This window comes from Orbicella franksi, chromosome 7 (genome assembly GCF_964199315.1).
Source record: "Orbicella franksi chromosome 7, jaOrbFran1.1, whole genome shotgun sequence".
NCBI lineage: Eukaryota > Metazoa > Cnidaria > Anthozoa > Scleractinia > Merulinidae > Orbicella > Orbicella franksi.
Window position 1 is genome coordinate 2,320,629 of NC_138151.1, and position 22,574 is coordinate 2,343,202.

General features: G+C 37.4%; 1 protein-coding gene across 3 annotated transcripts; it reads left to right on the top strand.

Moving 5' to 3' along the window:
* Positions 1-410: 410 nt before the first annotated feature.
* Positions 411-22,168, top strand: LOC145492113 (A disintegrin and metalloproteinase with thrombospondin motifs 6-like). 3 transcript variants are annotated; one of them, XM_081471445.1, is made up of 28 exons: positions 411-605; positions 1,226-1,281; positions 2,456-2,531; positions 3,281-3,345; positions 3,829-3,898; positions 4,041-4,357; positions 4,766-4,910; positions 5,558-5,739; positions 7,026-7,109; positions 7,928-8,055; positions 8,421-8,434; positions 8,592-8,694; positions 9,210-9,344; positions 10,704-10,854; positions 11,235-11,330; positions 11,638-11,777; positions 12,371-12,437; positions 12,703-12,790; positions 13,479-13,606; positions 14,897-15,020; positions 16,408-16,497; positions 16,784-16,932; positions 17,298-17,439; positions 18,035-18,164; positions 18,380-18,593; positions 19,950-20,106; positions 20,476-20,768; positions 21,183-22,168. In XM_081471445.1, the coding sequence occupies exons 3-27, from the start codon at positions 2,477-2,479 to the stop codon at positions 20,766-20,768; spliced, it is 3,267 nt and encodes a 1,088-aa protein (XP_081327571.1). In that variant the 5' UTR covers positions 411-605; positions 1,226-1,281; positions 2,456-2,476; the 3' UTR covers positions 21,183-22,168. The 3 variants fall into 3 exon arrangements, with proteins under 3 accessions (XP_081327571.1, XP_081327570.1, XP_081327572.1); XM_081471444.1 differs by lacking the exon at positions 1,226-1,281; XM_081471446.1 differs by lacking the exons at positions 411-605; positions 1,226-1,281; positions 2,456-2,531; positions 3,281-3,345; positions 3,829-3,898 and having other exon boundaries at positions 4,331-4,437.
* Positions 22,169-22,574: the final 406 nt, after the last annotated feature.

Sequence of the window (22,574 nt, forward strand, 5' to 3'; positions counted from 1 at the left end):
TGTTGTTGGCATTCTTGTGAAAAGCTTGATACAACTCTCTTAAGTTGGCAAGAAAGCGAGAACTATCCAGAGAACCTGACACGAGGTATCTTCCCACATATCCAATGTTTGCGTCCCATCCACCAGTTTAAGTGCATATTCTGACTCGGGTTTCATTTGAGAGCCGTTCCCTAGTTCTTTACCAAAATTTTTTGAGTGTATCGGAAACGGCCTCTTCCATCTTTTTTTCTACATGAGAAGCATTAAGGACGTCTGCGTACGAGGCTAACTTGGGACATGTCTAGGTATAAATGAAAGAAAAATGTGTTTACACACTGAGAATTTTCATATGACTCCGACGAAAGTTTATCAGCTACTTATCAAGGTCATTAAGTCCCGCCTTGAAGAACGAATTTACTTTGCACATCACTGACACTGGTTGTCTGTCGTAACATTTCACATGTCAATCTTTTGGACAAGTGGTCAGTTAATGAAGAATTTCGATTCTCAAAAACTGATTGGAATAAAGGTATAGCTGTGTGTGTGTATGTTTTGCTCGGCTGTTATCTAGCGCTAATTCAGTATCTAACGGCTGCGAGAACCCGGGTTACAATAAAAACTGATAGGTAGGTTACATCATACAGTAAGTATTCTTCATGATTGAATTAATTTTTTTATTAACAGAAGATTCAGCATGATAAAATGTAGCTGTTCTTTGATTTTGTGACATCCAGATATGTTTACCAGGCGTGTTAAGTCACGAGAATTGTACCTTGGCACAGCTAAGATATTGATGGTTTTGTAAAACTTCTTTGAATCACCTGAACTCCAAAATTCGTACTATACATATAAGCTATGTAACAGCCCGAGGTTTTAAAGAAATTACTTATGCGACGTTAGCGTAACCAGCTATAACCACCCACTATTAATGTTATAGTCTTCCAAGCTACAATCAACACTACAAGTTCGAGGCCATAACAGAATCAAAAGTCGAGGTAATATTGTCGTCAGAAAATATAGCTCAGTTCTCTAAAGCCACTTTTTGAAAAGCGTTATGAAAAATTAAAGTCTGCTAAACTATTTGTAGAATGTTATTTACAGACCGTAAGTTAGCGAGCGACTAATTAAAGACGCCTTTTTTACATGTCAACCATTGACATTGCAAGCATAAAGACTTGATCATTTCATTTAGTCCATTGTCATTATCAACATCATCATCCATAATCTGCTGTTATTTGTTTTCTAGATAAAAAGTCACGATTAGATTCAATTTAATCTCTGGAAGACACAACTTCACGAAAGGTTAATTAGTTTTTGACGTCACTCATGTTATTGCAGTGTTGAAACAGTGTCCTTGTTTTTCCTTAGCGACCTAAAAATGTATTTGTATAAAGAGCTGTCTATAGTGTTGCAAAAGAAGAACCATTTCGCACTAATTTATGAAGACCGCAGGGGCAAATATTTAACTTTTGGTCTTCATCCAACAAATCTCAAATTTATTTCAATTTTGTTACACTTTTATGACACGTGCCACATCACACGAAAGCGAGCATCGTTCAATTGCAAAAGGGTCACTGCTTTCATGTTTGTTCACGATCAGTTTAAATTGTTATGTACGGTAACGAGGGACTTGTGGCATCTTGTCCCACCTCAACAGGAACGTACTTGTCTTACTATCGCGTTGCAGAGTTATGCAACTTAAATCGCACAGTTGTTCTTTTTTGGCGCTAGCGCTATTTCTGATTGGACAACAAGAATCGGTAACCACTCGTGTGCATCTACAAGGAGCTAAGGCTATGTTAAATTCGCCAATAGATTCTAGTTGCATCGCACATATAGAAATTGATTTAGAAGTAGAGTTGAATGTAACACTAGACGGAAAGCTGTTGCTTGGTGCAGGTTATTTAACGGCACAAATTCGACACAAATGTTTAAACTGAATGAACTAATGAATCAATTATCCTCATTTGAGCATACGTGGAAGCCCTTATCCCTTATGTCATCATCAGCTCAGTATTTTTTTTAAATAAACTTTTGTAACATACCATACAGCCAGTTACATAACTTACACCACTAATACTTGCACAACTAACATTACAATACATCTACGTGTACAGCTTAAAATACAGACACAGCTACTTTACATTGCTTGCAATACCTATAAGTTACGTTACATTGCTTTCGATCAGTACACTACAATGCTCATATAGCTACTTAACACTATTTGTACAATATTAGCAACAATATCAGCTCAGTATACCGTCCTGACATGCGGGCAAGAATGGCAATGATCATGACAATGATCTTTATTGAGGATACCGACTTCACTTAGAGCTAGTGACATACAGAAAGGTTCTGCAATACTAAAAACATTGATGAAAGTAATAATTTCCATGATAACAGTTTTAAAAAATGAACAAAGACATGTGGTACCGTTATACATCAATATTAACGAACATTTGTGTTGTCCAAACAGAGCTAGCCCCGGAAACCACACATGGATTTGTCTACGCTGTTGTGTCACTTCATAGTCCTCACTGCTTGTGATATTGGTAAGACATTTTTCGTCATGTATGCTTCCGCTAAGGCCCCTCATTGAACAAATAAAAACTCACGAATAATGACAAGAAAATTAAAGTTCCATTGCACAAGTTAAAAAACAGCTGGCGAGTGCTGATAGCTTGTATTCGTTGCTGCAAAAGCGGAGCAAGGAGGAGAAGGTGTGCATCCGGGACATGAGAACGATGAAGCTGATTATCCTGTCATTGCACGATCCATTTAAGCTGTGATCATACATGCACCAGTGAAATAATCAAGCAAGTACTTTTTTCACAAAGTCAATATTAAGATGTTAACAAAAACTATGAAAAAAGACTTTTTTTATCGGAGGGCACGGATCGTGCTGAAGAGCTTGGTTTGCTTTCTGTAGCACGCTGGATGAATTACTTAACCGTAGTCTTTCTGGTGTTTATTTGCTTGTCTCCACTTTCTTTCGTGCTTCTTAAAAAAGTGATCAAGAACATATATTGTTCTAGCAACTTTTTCCCGACAGGTTCATAACAACTTTTCTTGAGTTCATTAACCATGCTTTGGATCTCCGACATGATTTTAATATCAGTAAAAGCCTATACTAAGAATTATAAACAATAAAAATCAATGCCTCAAACACTGCTTTATGACCCGTAAAGTCTAGTCTTTAGTACAGCCTTGTAAATTATTTACAGGTATCTTTCAGTTGCGATGTTCAAGCGTGCAATTTTGAGATAATTTTGAACTAAATAGTTTAATATGTCATTCAAAGGGGGATTCGTGAGGTCAGAAGTAGTGGACAGTGACAAGCCGGGATTTGCTGCCCAATTAAAGCCGGTATGAACCTTTGGAACATCAAAAGTGGAAACATAGTTGCTACATCTCTACATCTGTAACATTTCTGCAGAAACATTAGTTCCCTGAATGGTTTTCCATTTGCGCGAAGTTTTTTAAATTTGTACAGAAGCAAATTTAATTTGTCTCCTTGAAGCCAAAAAAATAAGTTGACTTTTCTGGAAGCAATTTGCTTCCGTACGTAGTAAATATTTAGGCCTATATACATGTACGCCAGGTGTTATTATTCTTGTTATTACTATGATTATTATTAAAACAATTTTAGAAAATAATGTTTCTGTACAATTGCCCCCCTCCTAAAATATTGTGAATTGCTTCTCTACAAACGAAATATTGTTTTATACAAACATTGGGCCATTTTAAACAAAAACTGATGAAACTCTTGGTCTAAATACTTTAAAAGCTATGTGTTTTAATTTGTGTGCGCATTTCGGTTAGTCAGCATAATTTTCTTTATTTTAACAGGATAATCTCCATTTACGTTTGAAAAGAAGTGAACTGGAACGATATTTTGGTGTAAGCTCACTGAAGGAAGGTATATAATGGTTTTCTGACCTCGTGATCACTAGTGCAGTTTAACAGTAGCTATAGCCAATGCTAAGAAGACTCTGTAGACACAAGTACATGTACACGTTATCGAACGTTTCTCTTTTTTCTTTCTCCTTGTTTTTACACAGTACCAGAATACGAAGTCATTTCTCCCATTCAAGTTGATGACGACAACAGGTTTCTTTCGCAAAATCTTAACATTCACGCAAGGCAGAAAAGACACGCGGAAGAGCCAGGTGTCTGGTACTATAATGTCAAAGCTTTTGGTATGTCGCTCCATCTCAACCTTACTAAGAATGAAGAACTCATGTCACCATGGATGACTGTTGAGCGACACGAAAATGGAACAGTTACAAGCGAGGATCCGCCGCACAATACCTTTTTCAATGGTCACGTGAATTCGGAACCTGGATCTTTGGTTGCCGTTAGTAATGGAAATGGACTAGTGAGTAGAAAAGAGCATTTTTGTGGAAGAGGCGTCAGATCGTCTGCCATCTGACAAAATAACTCTGGATGAACACTGATGTATGCAATATTTACTAATTCAACTTTAAATCTTAATCATTACTAGTCATTTTACTAAGTAGAATTAAATGACGTAGGTGTCATGTGGTATAAATGTAAACGGTCACAACGACTTGTCAGAATGAGCAAATGAGCCTACAAGTTACGTATTCAAAGGAAGATCAGTCAATTCCACCCAAGATCTTCATGATCTTCTTGATCTTTCCTACACGTAACTGAAGCTTAGTCATTTATTTCAATTGTCATTTTTGAGCGTGCAATCTTACCAAGCCAACACAGATTCGTTTCTATAGAATGACTAAACACTTGTTATTTTTTGTTCCTTCAGATGGGTATAATTCAGCTAATGGACCAAACACTGTTCCTTCAACCACTCGCCAGCCACCTTGTAACTGACGGCAATGCTAAAGTAAACAACCACCTCATATACAGACGTTCAATTGACGAGAAAAATACACCAAAACGATACAAAGGTAGTTAAATAAGGAACGTTTATATCGGGATAGCGTTTACAAATCCAGTCTAGATCTGCACATGTAAATTTTATCCAGTGAATACTTCATTTGAAGGAAGTTAGTTCATTGCAACTTTCCTTTTAACTCAAAGTATCCCCCAGGGTCAAACGTTTCAAACGATAAAAATATACACACATGTACAACTTATGCAGCTGTGATGCTTAAGTTGAAAATCACGATGATAATTCATGTCTTTACATATTTCTCCGATGTTCAATGCCGTTTTGTTACACTTTAAGTGTCCTTTGGGCCTACTGGGTTTTTGCGGTTTTTAATTGGCATCTCTGTAACTTTACATGTACCAGCCTAAACAAGTATACTATTTGTTACCGTTATTATTCCGCCAATTCTTTTAAACTGAACTTGGTCAACTTGAACTTCAAAGTTAGGCAGTCGTTTTCGTCATGCATAAAGCTCTTTTTAGTCAAGGCCAAAACGTTAGATAAAAGAATGGGATTGGAGAAGATTGAGACGGATTACCAAAGAGAAACTTGAAAACAAAAACAATAAAAACTTGTTTCCTTTCCAGCAACAGAAAGCTGGCCACATTTACAAAACTTTCCTTAAAATAATTTCATTTCATACCTCAATTTCTTCATTTAAAGAATTGTTATCAGAAGCCAGAGAAAAGAAAGATGTGACCTTTGCCAAGGAGTCTCAGAAGAGAAGCAAAGGCAGTGACGATGATGATCTTAAGTACCTTGAGATGACCCTAGTAGCTGATAAATACACATTATCATTTCACGGCGACGGTACTACTAAATATTTGCTGATGCTTGCAAACCTGGTAAGTTTAAAAATGCATTCACAAATCTACATTCATAATCTCATTGATCGAACTTAGGTGTTAGAAAATTTTACAGCATTAATTGCCGGAAGATTTTACAACAAAATCATCAGGCTAGAAAACAGTTAAGTAACAATATTTTTACGTTATCTGTATAGACAGACTATAGTCTATCCGATGAAGGCAGGTTATGTTGCATCAAAATTAAAGACACCGTAAACTTGAAACGTCATTCTGACGTCTGAGTAGGCAGAAAACGGAACGCAAAGTTGTAAGGAAAAAAAGCATGTTTTACCCGCGAGGTTTAAGTTAATTTGGGACAGTGTCCAGTCATATATTGGACGACAATAGACCAAAACATGGCCATAACCCACAGACGTTTTGACAATATTATGAACTCCTGCCTGGCGGAAAATTTTGATCTGTATTTCCATGATTGTAGCAAAGTGGGGTACCAATCACGCATCACGCTGAATTTTTCTATTAATTCACGCATCACGGAGAACTTTTTTTCACCAGTCACGCGTCTCGTAAAAAGAAGTAAGTACGTCGCCAATATCACTTTCCCGACCCTAAAAGCGTCGTTAAAAAAAGAGCTTTGCCGATTCAACCACAAAAATGCATCGCCAAATATGTAACCTCTCATACGAAAACGTTCCTTACCACATCCGTTTAAACGGCTGAACACACGTCAAGTAAACTAGCCTAATACAGGGATTATTCGAAATTTGATACTCTCAAATTCCGTAATGATTTAGCCAAGCTCCCTTGGGAAGCTCTGAAACATTATGATGATCCTGAAATTTTGTGGAATACCTGGAAAAATGTTTCTTTCTGTAGCTGACCAACACGCTCCGCCAAAAACAAAGCGAGTTCGTCAAAAGGCTTCTCCTTAGTCACTCGTGACATCAAGGCACTTATTGTCAAGAGAGACAGAGCTAAATTAAACGCTCGAAAACGTCATGATTCCAAACTTTGGTCAGAATACAAATCGCTTAGAAACCAAGTTAACAGAGAGATTAAAAATTCAAACACAAACCGCTTCTACAACGCTTTTAAAATTCTCTGAAAACTCAAGTAATCCCAAAGAAATTTGGAAAACAATTAATTCAATTACCAAAAGAACTCTATTATCCATGTTTTTTGACCTTTAAATTCATTGCATCCGCATTTTGACAAAACGATTGTCAGAATTTCGACTTAACTTTGTTTTTTTGTTTTTTTTCTAAATAAGCAATTTTAGTACCTCCAGTTATCCTTGATTAACTTTTGATCTCGTATTGCAGCTCAACACTATATATCATCACGATACTATCGGCAAGAAGAAAATCACCATCTCAGTTGTGCAAATTAAACTTGTAAAAGATGGAGTAAGTCAATTTTTTTTTTCAAGATTCCAATGTTGTTATTGCCAGAAAATACAAATAGGGCATTTCCGAGTGACGTTGCACCTCTGTTTCAAAACGAGTCTTCGTGCAAAACTTTTCATATGAAAATAAGTTTGACTTACATGAAAATGAATGAAAGATGGAACACAGTTTCGTGTGAATCAAAACAACACAGTGGCACCGGCCAGGACTCGAACCCCGACTTAGGCGAATCTTTGTTTACACTTTTTGCCTCATTAACATATGCTTATCGTTATCTGATGACGCTAATAAAAGAAAAACTCTGAATATTGAAAGGGCACAACAGTTTCAGTTATCTCTGAAAATTCGAGCCCAATACACGGAATGGTTTCGGAGAAATTCTCTTCTAAAAACTCGAAATTTTACAGAGAAATGTATGGCTCATTAACTTTTTTACCACACAGCAATTTCGCAATTTTTGATGGCTGATATTTCCTTCAATATTGCTTGCATAGAGCTGAAAATTGCACAAATTGCTCAACTTAATCAACTTTTTCAACTTTTACATTTAGGTCATATATGCGGCCACGGCTTCTATGAGTCAAGTCGTATGCTAATGAGGAAAAATGTAAACAATGACGTCAGCAAAGATTCGCCTATCCGTAATTAATCGAGCGCACTAACCATGAAGCCACCTCGCCTCCCAATCTTATCTATACTGTCGGGAAATCATTTTTGGTTGTTACGTTAATGGTTCGATTTGGAGTTGTTTTATTTATATTTTTAGAGGACATTTCATTTCGTTTTGCTAATCAATTCTTTTCTGGCTAATCTTTCAGCTTCCCTATTATCCGAATACTGGGAACCCAACCAAGCTTTCAGCTCTCAAGGAATGGGCAAAAGTTGTCAAAATTCCAACATCAGATTCCAATCCCGGTCACCCTGACGTCATATCATTAGTTACTCGGTAATATGTCGCGTATTCTAAAACCAGATCCCTTTGATAATCCACGGAAGACTGTAAAAATCCGTGGAAGATCTACAGGTAGTCGCACTACTATTGAACGGAACTAGGTTTCTATGTATGGAGCCATGGCTTAAGTTAATTCAGTTTAAGTAATAAATCATGATTAAACAGCCAGTAAAAGTATCCTAGAGATTCAAGAAATTGTGGAAGTTTGAAACTAATCCTATTGCTAAATGTATTTCATCTGGTTTGTTTGGTTTGTTTTGTTTGTTTTCTGCCGTTTCTTTGTTTCTCATTTGTCAGCTTGGTCAAGTCAGCTATATTCAATGCGTTCTAAGTTTATCTCTATTCTCTCATCTTTACAGGGGAGGCCTTGGAGGTAATGTTGTTTGAGTTAGCGCTATTATATTATTAATTTGTTCTGCATCTTGTAGCTCTGTATATTAATATAAATTTGCTTTAATTGGATTTTCGGCATGAAGACCACCTTTTAGCTCCATAAGACGGGACTAATGATTTGTTTTCGCTAATTACAGGCTATGCGGATTTTAATTCAATATGCAAGAGAATAAGCTTCACACTTAATAACGATATGGGCTTGGCCACTGTCTTTATCCTCGCCCATGAAACTGCGCACACGTAAGTTAATACACTGTAGCCTGCATGCTTGAAATAAACGGTAAAATAATTCATTTAGTGTATCACAAAGTTGCTATGACAAGACAGGAAACAAAGGAAAGAACCATCCCCATTTGTTCTCTCTGCATTCTCTACGGAACAACTTTCACAGCTCTTCCCAATAGAATGTATACAATGTGCCATTACTCGTCCAAGTGGACTCTATTGTGTTGTGCTTATGATATTGTTATCATAAATCACCAATGCTTAATCCCACACTTAGTGTTGATAAACCTTTCCATTGCGATACCGGTGTAATAACAACAGCAACTGCAACAATAACTTTATTTGCACCCAACAATTATTACAGTAGGTGAACTATAATAAACAAAATAGATTAAAAAGAGTGCATCTGTTTTGCTGGGCTTGCCTATCGATTTGTACTTTTTCTTGTCACTTCCAATTTTACAATTTTAGGTGTCGTTAAATACTTTGCCTGAATTTGTTTTTATTTTATTTTGCTTTCATTTTTTAAGGCTTGGAGTGTCCCACGATGGAGGGTCAGCTAGCTGCCCTAATAACCAATATGTCATGGCTGGATCTGTTCCTGGGGGGCAAATGGCGGGAAAGTGGACTTCTTGCTCTAAACTGAAAATTCAAACCTTATTAAGGTAATAAAATACGCTGACGTATTTACATATTCCTTTAGTCTCCTCCTGGAGTATGAAGCGTCCACAATGCTCCGCCAGAGGACTTTGTTTGCTGCTGCCTTCCCTGCTATGTTCCAGCTGATTTTCGTGAGTTTTCACAAGATGACACTTTGACATTTTTCTACCGTATCAGTTTTCAATTTATAATTTCTTTTGAACTTTTATATCCGTTTAAGCGTCACGCATCAACCTGAGAGAACAATTTATTTTGTTTTGTTTAGCCTAAACATTTGCCCAGGTGATATTTGCTATTTTCAGTTTTCTTCGGTTCACCTTCTCCAGGTTTTAACAGACCTTCTTATTTTGCTTTAAAACCCTGCGGATTATTAAAATATACACGTGGTCTTTTTTCTAAAAAATTATAAAATATTCGATCATTTTCGTATGGTCCTCAATACTAAGTACCAATGTAATTTTACATAGGAAATGATGAATATGGGCAAAACTCTTAAACTGCTCATACCCTGATTTAGTGACTGCTGAACTCCCAGTCTTGTGTAATGTCCTTTTTTTCTTTTATCAACTATTTTGTTCAAATCATTAAAATGATTGTAACGTTGGAGTTATTACTTCACGGGGTATTCGTATGTGATAACTCATCCAAGCAGGAACCCCGCCGAACAGGGCTTAACTTTGTTGAGCGGATCGGACGAGACGCGGTGCTGTCCCTGTGGTATTATGACTCTACGTTAGATAACTTTTTTGTTGTTGTTGTTTCTTTTTTTCATTTCTAAGAAAGAAAAACTCACTGATATCGCCTGAGTATATAAAGAACGAAAAAAATAGGAATGAAAATTAGAATCCGATTATACTTGCTTTGCTGATCGGACAAGAAGCCGTACTTTCTTTACAATTGTCTCGGACGAGGATCACCAATAAACTTCATGAATGTTTTCAACGGTGTTACATCTCTTCGTGTATTCTCAAGTCCTTGGCATCAAAATTCTCATTGTTGACAGACGATCCATTTTTAATTTTTAATTGTTATTATAGGCGTTATGATTTTTAGTTATTATTATACGGCTTGTTGTTGTAGTCGATATAATGCGCGCTCTGATTGGCTAACTGTAGGGCATTATTCTCCCGTAATGCCCACGGGCCGATTACGGGCATGCAAAGAGGCATGTAACAAACAGCTTATTAACCTCGAACGTTCGGTCTAAACGGGAAAATCTCAGACCTCGACCTTGCCGTATTGAAGTTATCGCTTGGTTACTCTAGGTAAATAAGTAGTTAGTAATAGAGAAAATTGAATTATTATAACTTGTTTGTTTTTTGTCATTTCTTAGTTAACCATTTTATTGCTCTTTTTCCTACTAGTAACGCACCCAGCTGCCTCGAAGAAGTACAAAAACGCAGAAACATTTATTTGAAGATCTTTCAGAACCATCTCCCAGGAAAAATGATAACAGGAGACGAACAGTGTAAGCAACAATACGGAGAAGGATATAGACATTGTACACAAAAACAGGTAAACAAAAAACAAAAGTCTATAAAATGCCTGGACGTGCAAGGAAAACAGTTTCAACAATTGTTGTTGGCTTAGCCCTAAGCATTTAACCATTCACTAAAGAAAATTACTTAAGAAGCCATGACAATTAAACGCCTTTTTCCTGCATTCTAATTTTGTAGACGGCAGTCTGAAGTCATCACTCTTGTAACTTTTAAGGCAAACAAAAACCGGAAGAGAGTCTGATATTTGCATTTGTCTGCAAGTTGAGAAATTGGTTAAAAATCTGAACATCACTTAAAAGATTATAAAGATAATTATAAGAAAAGCAGCTAATACATTCTCCAGGAAACATCTTCTGTTGACTCTAGAATTTGTGCATTGTTCCATATTCCTTTCAGTCTGACTGTGGGTCACTGTTCTGCACAAGTACCGGCTGGTCGTGCTACAGCAAAGTTGCTCCTCCTCTTGATGGAACATATTGCGCACCAAGACACGTGAGTCCCTTTGATTGTTTCCTGATTGCTTCAATTTACTTCCCGTACCACAACAACTACAGCAAGAGTTATAATTTTACGTCAATACCTATGCATATATCATGTTACTTAAATGTCAGTCAGGCAAGTTTCATGGTACATCAATACAATATGTTAGGGCGCTCACTCACTGTTTTGCTTGACAATATGATTAAGGCCATCACGCGGCACGTGACAGTATGATTAAGGCCATCACGTGACATTTACCAATATACCACTCGTGACTCGATCGACCACCATAACAATGTCATAATCTTTTCCTTTACAGTGGTGCATAGGTGGTGAGTGTGTTGACGACGGGTCCCAGATAATTAACGGAGGATGGAGTAAATGGGGTTCCTACGCGGCTTGTTCACTAACATGTGGAGGAGGAATACAGTGGAGAACAAGAACTTGTACAAATCCACGGTATATTTGAAAAGAACTACTTCACAGATTCGATACGCCTTTTATCGCGTTGTTGAGGCTAATTTGTTCAATTTTCTGTAAACCAGTTTCTCAAATATTCCTTATGACATGCCAATGCCACAACGTAGCTTTAAAGTTGCCATGGCAACCATATATACAGACAAATATTTTCAAATGTTGAATTTTCCTGTGTTCTCCATGTTACCTTTCAAACGGCATCGAGAAACAAACGATCACGATTGAGGATCTGCTGCTAGGAACTCACGACGTAATTTTCCCTGTCATATTACGTAGTCAGGTGCTCTTTGTTTCCCCTGGAAGAAGTCGTTTTGTATGTAATATACACACACCCAAGTTAACTTTCATTATAACGCCAAATATGCGCTGTCTGAACAAGGTTAACCTGGGATGAGCCTGTTCGTTGCAATTAAAATGCTTATTTTACCTTATGTACATGCATGCGCCAAATTTTCAAAATTATTTTCGTGTTTTGCTCCTGTTGTTTCTGAAGTCATAAATCGATCGCGAAATACTCTTTTTCACTATTACCAAAATTATGAAATTGCGTCACATTTGTGTCTCTTCTTTAAAAGTCCCCAAAATGGAGGAGAGAATTGTGAAGGAGAGTCTCGAGGACTTCCCAGGATCTGCAATAAAAAGGTACAAATCCGATAACAATTAACTAATATTACGTCACGTATTAACAATGACAGAAGTTAGAAGGCCGATTGCGATCAAAGTTTTCGAAAAAGAGGGCGAAACAATTTGAAACAAAAAGTTCAGGCGCTGGCACTCTTTAAAAGTTTACAGTTAGGGTAACACGACGCACTTATAAAGTTTCAATTTTGTTCTGCTATAGCATAAGTGAATCTACTACGCAATATGGGTTTGTCATAACTTCTTGTTTGGCATAACTCCTCTTTAGCCTTGTCCAGCTGGGTCCAAAGATTACCGGCTCCTCCAATGTCAAGCTTATGACGCCGCTTATACAGTTTACTACAAGGGTGGAGATGGTAAGTTGGTTTAAAGAGATATTAAAACGAACTCCGACAGGAAATCGAGCAATTTCAGTTTTTAGTGGACAAAAACCTTTTATCAGAATAATTTTAAGTATATTAAAAGCTTAAGTCTGGTATAAATTGCGGCCTGAAATAACACAAATAAAACAATTTCCATGAATACTCGAAGTCCAGAGAAATTGTACAAACACAAGTAAAATTTCATCATCAGTTTTATTTCGGCAGTACCGTTTTAGTGTTTTATATCAACTTCAAAATTTGTTTTCGACTTTTGACGGTGTTAGCATAAATTTTTTTTCAGAGAAGACATTTAAAACAGTCGCACAGAAATTTGCAATATGACGTAAATAATTCAGGTTTGTCCACTTTTCACTCGGACTCCTGGTGGATTCCTTCCTAAATTATCAGTTTGCAACGGAAAATCCATTCTTTAAGGAATTACAAAGTAAGGAGGTTGGATTGAAAAAAGATGCTAGGCAAAGCAAAATACTGCCATAATTTCAACACAAGATTTAGAGTGCTCTTACAAAATATATCTCAAAATTCTGATGCTTGCTACCTTGGCTTTTCCAAAAGTATGAACTCGTTGATGTTATCCAATACATTCCATGCATTGTTAAAGAGGAAAAATCCCACTGTGTTCGCACCGATCGTGCTGACGCGTGTAACATTCATTTCCTAGATGCATGTAGGCTGTATTGCCGACAAGGACGATTCATCGTTTATCCCAAGGGTATAGTAAAGGACGGAACAAGATGTCAATATGGTCAAGTTACGAACAACGACATTTGTATTGGTGGAAAATGTGTGGTAAGACGATTTAGCCTAACCCGTAACTCTACTTTGTCCATGGCTTTCAGCTCGAAATATGATCCAACTCAGCTAGTGAATTTACTGGCTAGTTAAATTCAGCCAGTGACGTGCACGTGACTCAAACGGAGACTAAGAATGTTATCCAGTTTCAAGTTACGGCCCGATAGAAGTAATTGCATCGGAAATTATTTCATTCTTCTTAGCATTATTGTTGTTGTTATTAGTTACCAGTGTTATTTCTTTCATCCAGCATCGAAGCTCGCCGAGTGTTACATCGCTTTACGCACTTCATAAATAGGGGACTTTAGATTTGAGTAGGAGATCTAGAACGATCACATCACGTACCCATTTAATCCCGTGAGCTACCCTCTGCCTAAAACCAGCATGAAGAGCTAGGGCAGGGGCACCCAACGACCGTTTTCTCTCTAATGCTGTTAGATGCTGTTTTAGGCTATCTGGAGTACTTTTAAAGCTCTGTAGGTTAATTTTAGGTTGCACTAAAAAAATTTTATCTGTTCGGATATTCTAGGGGAACTTGAGTATTCTCGAATTTATTAGGGCTTTTTTGTCCATTTCCCGAAAACCTTAGGTCTTATCGCCTTTCCGAAAATGATAGCTGACCTTTTTTGGGTACTCAAAACGACATTTTCAACAGTCCGAAAACAACAGACATTAAATTTGTCATGTCCCGAAAGTTCGAGGTGCCAATTCTCTCAAGAAAATCAGAGGGGATTAAAGGCCTTCCGAACAGATAATTTGCCGAAACGATCCGTTGGGTGCCCCTGCTAGGGCTCTGGGAACGTCACTGATTTGAAAATCGAAAATCGTACTCGTACTCAATCTCGTACTCGTAGTCCAATCTAAAGCTCCCTATTGTCTCATGTGTGGTCGGTGAAACCTAAAATACGAGCATCCTCCAAAGAGACTTACAGTTTTTATTTTTTTTCGAGTGTTTTTATGAATTACTTGCTCATTAAGAATGGGCGAAACTAGACCTGTTGGTGGAATAACGAGCATCTAAGAAGCTTTTCAAGATCGTAAATAACTTAAAAGGTATTTGGCTACAGAGACCAACCTGTTTTGAAATGCCTTTTAGAAAGGTATCTTCTAAAAATAACCAAGATGAAAAAGATTTTATAATTAGTCTTCGAAAATAGACCATGCAAGATACTCTTACATTAATTGAAGGAGTAGCTTAATTTGTGTACTGTATTTTAACTGTATTTTCATGAAACACGGAATAAACTTATGATACAGTTACAAACAATTCCTTTCCTATTTTCATAGCCTGTTGGGTGTGATTATGGGATTGAATCTGGCTTTTCATTTGATCGTTGTGGAGTTTGCAATGGAGAGAGCACCAAATGCACTCAAGTGGTGAAAACATACACTGATGACTGGTCGCAGATGGGTAAGTACATGCGCGATGTTTCACTAAAGTAACTGACCAAGTAAATTAACAACTTGCAGTACTGTTTTTTTTTAATTACAGGATGGCTGATTTAATTACAGGATAGCTGATAGCTCATCTTCAAATTACTTATTTGACTCATTCGTAGGCCTATTTATTGTCAGATATTTATACCGAAATGCTTTAGGCTGATAGCGTTAACTCTATCAATTAAGCTTCCTTTATATTCTCCATATTTATTTTTCAGAAAACTAATATAACTGTTTGATACACATTCAATTACCCTTACTTGATAGTCCTAACCTGTCCGGCAAATGTATCTTACGGCATTGGAAAGTCAGAAATGCTACCTTTTGTTAACCATGTTTACATTGAGCCTATTATACATGCCTTTTTGCAAGAAAATATGTTGTTATCGATATCATATGAAGGAAAGCGGTACCCAAAACCTTCACGTCGAAGGCAACGGTAACACTCGGTCACTCACTCGGGTAACGTTTTCTCAAGCTCGTTCCCAGCTCTAGCGCGTGAGCTAGGTCTGTTAGGTTTGGTTTGTTAGCAGCCCAGCTTACTCGGGGAGCATGCGCGCACAAGCCCAACACATTTACCAAGGCCGGGAATTGAATTTCTTATTCATTATACATGCGTGAAGGCTTTATGAGAGGCAGCAATTGACGCCAATGGAACTTGATAATAATAGAATGAAAAAAAGTACACAAAACGCGGCTGTCAAGGTAGCAGCTGATTGCATTATTCTTTTGGTTTTGTTATGATTGGATAACATTAAGAAGAGAGAATGAGATTACTGAATTACACCTGCTTTCAGTGTTACGCGCATAGGTGACATCTCTCGACATCCCATCTTTCGACATGCTACGTAACCTGGCCTACGTCAAAACTGTAAGTACAACCGGACTTATTCACGGTCGAACTCGAATTTTAGTGATGAAAGATGGATTTATTTGACATCAAACTAAGGTTAGGAATATCAAGAAGTTATTCCGGGACAATTAAATCAACTCTTTAGAATGTTTACACCTTGCGAAAATTACAAGTGGTAGGGGCCCAATTCTACCGGAGGTCACTATTGAGAGCTGATCAACTACACTAAAACCGTTTGAATTATCCCGTAAATCGGGAAACATGCGAAGTCCACAATCGTCTTCAGCCATTTGAGTTCAGTAATTATCATGTATTTGTCATTTCTTCCGCTAATAACCGAAACAACTGCCGTTTTCGCAGTTAAACAGTCTTTCTGCCGTGTACATAGCATGTCGAAAGATGGCGTGTTGAAAGATGTCGCCTATGCACGCTGAAATTGGGCGTAAAGTATCCTATTAAATATAATTGGTTAGCCTTTTCACAAAGCTCATAACTCTCAACACAGGGTTAAAAAACGCAGGCCTAATGTGCGTGGTTTCCAGAGGATCAAAAGAAATCTGGGTGTACGAAAAGGCGTCTGACAAAAACGCCATAGGTAAGAATGGTGGATTGATTAAGTTTGCAATTTAACTCAGCAATTCAGAAGTACAGAGTCGTTTATTGGTTTTCTTCACTAGCAATATCTAATAGCTGTTTTCAAATAATTATATGATTTCAAAAATAAAATAAATATCTTAATTTAACTTACTCCAAAGAAGCTCTCAACAAAATAAAAAAAAAAACAATAGTGTAGTAGCTTAAGGTAAGTATGCAGGATGAACTCGTGTCTTGGCATTTTTCTTTGTATTTGCCTTATTTCGTTGTTGATTGACCGCATTCAGCTGTACAAGACGCAAAGAAGACCTACCTGATCGAACCGCCCAAAGGTAAAAAAATGGACGCGGCTGGTAGTACAATCACTTATGGTAAAAAATCTGGCAAAGAATACATGTACATTCCTGGGCCTATCAACCAGCCGCTTAGATTCATGGTAAGGAATTGAACTAAATGAACGATCGTATTCTATAGTTTATAGTGGACCTTAATTGCGTTGGCCGTTTTGGGGGATAAATGTTTCGTTTTATTGTTGCTTTCAACTGGATGCCTCAAAATGACCTCGCTTGCAAACTAAAATAATGTCAGAGGCACGTGGCACAAAGCACATAAAAATTTAAGTTTTTTTTTTTTAAACAACGTAAGCCAAAGAGGTCCGGCCACCGAGCGCTCTACATCAGAATGTTAACATTCTGAGTGCATTAGTGGTGAACATGTATAATGTACTCATACATATAAGTATCGCTTTTCCAATTCTTTTGATTAGTACCTTTATTAATATCTTACTTTCCCTTTTTATAGTTCATTTATAACGGAGTTGCAAACCAAGGAGTCGTTTGTAAATACCTGAAACCACAAAAATCAGTGATTAGTTCAAGCGACGTTGAGTGGATCATTGATGAGAAGACAGGATGGTCAGCGTGCTCTGAGGATTGCGCTGGAGGTAAAAGCTACATATGTTTTTGGCAACTCTATTTCATAACACAATGTTCAAGACACACATTTATTGCAAAACTATTTGCTAGTTGTTTTGTTGCATTGCTCGCACTTAAGGTCAAATAATTTTTTTCGATTTTCCAACTTGAACCAAAAAGTAAACAATACATACATGTACGCACTTTGCCCTTATTCATTCTTTCTTCGGCTCGCTTTTTCCAGCTTTTCAAAGGAGAATTCCCACAATTTTCCGTTTTCTATGAATTCACAAGGATTGAAATCGCATGGGCTGACGTAATAGCTTGGAAATACATCAAATTGCAAGTGGAAACACTACTTTAAGCAACCTATGTTAGCTCTTAGTCATCACCTCGTTAGTGCTCAACTGCCGTTAGTACCTTTCTGCCGCCGTTCCCCTCCCCCCTTCCCCCTCGAGCCCTGACAAATCTTTTCGTGACGCGGTAGCTTGCATTGCGCACACGACTCGTGTACCCCTCAGTTACCTATGTTGTGGAGAATTTACGGACTATCCTGATAGGAAAAGAAATCCTGTGAACTGGTTAACAATGTGTGTTCCTTTATTTGCATGTCTGTTTCTTTAGGAAAGAAAACGCGACTGATAAAGTGTAAACGAAAGGATGATCAATCAATAGTTGCAGACAGGATTTGTGAAAAAGGATCCAAGAAACCTCAATATGAGATGCCTTGTAATATCCATCCCTGTACAGCAGAGTATGTTCACATCACGTTTCACGGGAAATATATAACGCTGGGCTGTTAATATCTTTTTATAACTTTAGCCTAAGACTACCTTGATATGCCTAGAAGCGTTTATGTTCTTTTTCTTTACGTTATGTTGCTGTACTGTTTAAGAGTGACACGTGCTCGTTGCCAATGCGCACTGTGAGCTTACTTTGTCTCGCTGATTAAACTTGTCTCTGTGTCAGATGGCACCTGTCTGGATGGAGCTCTTGTTCAAAGACATGCGGACGTGGTGTAATGACGCGCAAACTGTCCTGCAGAACGAAAGTCAGTCAAAACCCAGAAGAATATAAAACCGTGAAGGATATCAGCTGCAAGGGATCAAAGCCAACGGTGCTCCAGAGAGCTTGCTATAAAGTAGCCTGCTCCGCTGAATGGGTTCCTTCTCCCTGGGGAAAGGTAAAGAAGAATTTGGCGTAACATTTACATCAACTGCTTTAAGTGGTGTTATACCTATGATTATTCATATATGAAAACATATATAACAAGTTATATTGCTTCAAGATTCACACTGTTCGAACAACAATAGGTCATCGAATTCAAATATTGCAAAGGCCGGTAATCTGTTCAGGAAAGGTCTGAAATCGTTTTTACGTATTTCGTGATCAAAATTTGACATTAATATTTTTAGCACTTATTTGTATTTGTAATGGAACTTTAGCATTAGCTTTTTAATGCATATCTTATTTTTTACATAGGGTCCACTTCTTTATAAACTCCCTTTCAGGGTGTTTCTTTGGATTTTATTTTAGTTTTAACCCCTGAATTAAGTCCTGTATATGTATGTATCAGGGTAAACAAAATCCACGAGGGGGAAAAACAATGAAATGATGATATTTTACCCACGTGTTACCAAAGAAATAATTACAAAGATTCGCTATTCTTGAGTGACAGTGTACATGTTAAAAGACGCAAAGTAAAATAATATTTAAAGAGAACGATGACATCCGCAGCTTAAGAACAAATATTCATCAAATCACACATGTGAAACTTATGAAACCGGAGCGTCTTCTTCTGTCTGTTTTCAAAAACCTCAGATGCAAGAGCGCTGCATGGTAATGGTGTCACCGCTTGAAATAATCTTGCTCCATAAGTTCAATATCATGAACTTGACTTCGAAAACTCAAAGGCAAAACGGCAAGTTTTGGAAACGTCAGTTCAAAGAACAAAGAACTTTAGAATTCTCAAGAAGTGCCAAAGCAAGCTTGACTGTCTGATTATTGAAATGCTTCTTATTAGAATTTTAAAGCCGAAACTCAACAAGCAATGTGAATCCCTCCGTGCGAAAGTACTTGTTTAGGTTTTTGGTTTCAACGCTTTTTAATTCTCTTCACATTTTTTTAGCTTATAATTATAATTTTATATTTTTTTGCATACCATTCGCATTAAGCTTTTTTGTTACTTTTGTCGCCTATTGTCCCATATTTTAGCGTTTTAACCGTTTATTTATGCTGTAATTTTATTCTTCTACCGAGCTTGAAAATGACCGTTGAACGGTCGAAACGTCGTGCACAAGTTAAACTGCTATTCTTACAAGATTTCATAAGGATCAGGGAAGGCTTACATAGACTGAACTGCATTATAGAAATCTTTATGATTTAAAGCCGACCGATTTTCTCCTCCTCCCCTCCGCATCTCAGGATTAAAGCCTCCTGCACCGTTCGAACAGTCTACCTAACTTGTACAGGCCTTACGGAATGCTTCCGCTTGGAAGAGAATTCAACTGGTGTTTAATTGCTCATTTTTTGTTGACAGTGTTCTAAGACCTGTGGTGGTGGTATTATCACTCGTATTCTGTCCTGTAAAAAGCTGAATAACGACGGCCAATACAGCCCGGTGCCAAAAATCTTTTGTCAAAACGCAGTCAAGCCGCCTGTAACTGAGGCATGCAATGACGACATTCCCTGCATTGGTGAGTACAATCAGTAGCACACGAAATTATTACTTATACGCTTAACACTGTTATTCAGTGAACAATTCTTAATTTTTAATCCTCTGTCGTTATATTTAAATTATTAATCGTTGCCGAAGGTTAGACAATAACATGAGAGGAGAACACACCAATTTTTAAGATACATGTACATGTATCATGGATAAACAATTTGACTCATCTAATTCCTCTAAGCCTCAGAGCAAACTTGGGATTTTGATCCATCGAATTATATTTGCCTGTTGGTAATGAAGTTAAATTTTTCCCGCGATACCTGTACGACGAAATAGACCATTAAGGCCATGAACTTTAAAGCATGCTTATTCTTTTTTATTTCTATTATGTCTGCAGTAGAGAAATACCGACCACTGGGCTGTTACAGAGAAAATCCACATAAACATCTTTTGCCAGTAATGGAGCATAGCTTTCGTTCCGGCGGCATAACATGGAACAAGATAGAATTAGTAGTGGAAGCCTGTTATCAAATAGTGAAAGACACAAAGTACAAGATCTTTGGAGTGAAATTCTACGGTGAATGCTGGGTGGGAAAAACGCCCAGTGCAGAATTCAAGACCAGTCTTGGCAAGTGTTACGCGCGAACCGTAGGGAAGGCTCATACTTATTACATTTACGAAATTCTCTAGGTAATAAATACATGTTTTTTGTTTGTATGCGTTTCGTTCGATGTAATGACTTCGTTGGTAGGGTCACCCGGCATACTGAGGCACCTGAACGAGACAACAATCGTGATTTGTCTCGGGAGTAGCTTGATCCTGAGTGTAAGGTACTTACTTTGAGGGTCTGTTTACCAGTAATGGGGAGACACTTTTTTGCTTGTTAAAACGTTGGGTATGTTTGATTCGCCTACCAGTGACAAGTCGAAACGTTTAATTAGAGCCTGCATTAGCCAAAACAGAGGGTCAGCTAATACCGTGGTGTCTTCATATAATTAAAAGATGAGAGATTTTTAAGGGTAGAGGTTTTTTTTAACAGGGACATCTTGTTTCCGTATAGACACTTCCTGAATGTCACAAACTGTCCTTTTTTATATGTTTCAGGAGGGAAAAAGTTACAAAGTTTGCTGAAAGACGTCGTTGCAAGTTCATTTAGTATATACAACTTCCATGCTGAGATACCTTAACCTGACTTAACAGACATTCAACTGAATCGCTGTACAATTGCAAATAGTGCAGTCTTGTGCCATAGCTTATGATCGCAGTAAATTACTACATATGAAAACAGAATAAAGTACCGAACTTACACATTGTTACACAATGAATTTTAATCCGTATGTATTGGAGCAACGTTTGCAGCAACCTTAAATCGATTGCCTTTATGTTAATATGGAAAAAGACTACCGTGATTTCGAATATCCTCTTCCCCGCGTCTCTTCCCCCTTTCCGCTTAATGGAAATGAAATAAAACTTGCCTAATTTATTTTTTAACCATGAAGAAGTGATAGAGTCTCTCTGTGATGATGCTTTGTATGTTTTTTTTTTTGTTTTTTTTTTGTTTGTTTGTTTGTTTGTTTGTTTGTTTTCGTCTTTCCAGCGACTTGATTCGTAAGTTCAAGGCTTTGAATTGATTTTATTCCTTAACATTGGTCAGAAAATAGAAATCCTTTATTTCAAATCATTAAGCACCTCAAAGTTACTGCCTGAAAAACATAAAATGAACAGATCAGTGTTACAAAACCAATAAATTCATGCTATGCTACATTGAATTCGTTACTGCCAGCCTCAAAAACATTGCTGTATTTCAATCGGAACTGTGCTAAATTTTATTAGAAGACGTCTTCCTTAACTTTGATTTTCATTCGTAATAACGAGAGTTAACTCTGCTACTAACGTGATATTAGCTTAAACTTTAATCGTTTTTAATTTTGTCACAATCTTTCCTCGGGTTAGACATTAATTCGCAGTCGTTTCTTTCCTCTCTCTTATGGCAGCCAGAGGCTTCGAATGTTCTTTCAATGTACATAATCCACGGCGTTTTGAATGAAGAAATAAAACGCCATCTAAGCGTTTAAAATATTCAAATCCAAAAAGTCCTGAACGTTTCACTGAATGATTGTGTTAATTGCCTCTTAATAGCCCTTTTCACGGTTAATTTTTCTCATTTGCATTACAATGTAATTCAAAGTGGATGGTGGCAATTTCGGGCTAAAACTACAAAATAGTCCGAAATTGCCTCACATGCTAGATTCTATTGTAATGCAAATGAGCAAAGGTAACCGTGAAAAGGGCTATTCGTTTCATTTTTCTTATCCTTCTGCTTCAAAACGGGTTTTTCGGACGTTTGGAGCCGGCAAAAAATAGCAGTCACAAAGGACACTAAATGTTCTTAAGAGTAAATTCAACGTAAAAGATCGGGAAAACCTTTTAAAATGTGGTCATGGAAACGGCAAGCTTTGTAAACAATGACAGGTCATACCAAATTCCTCCAAAGTA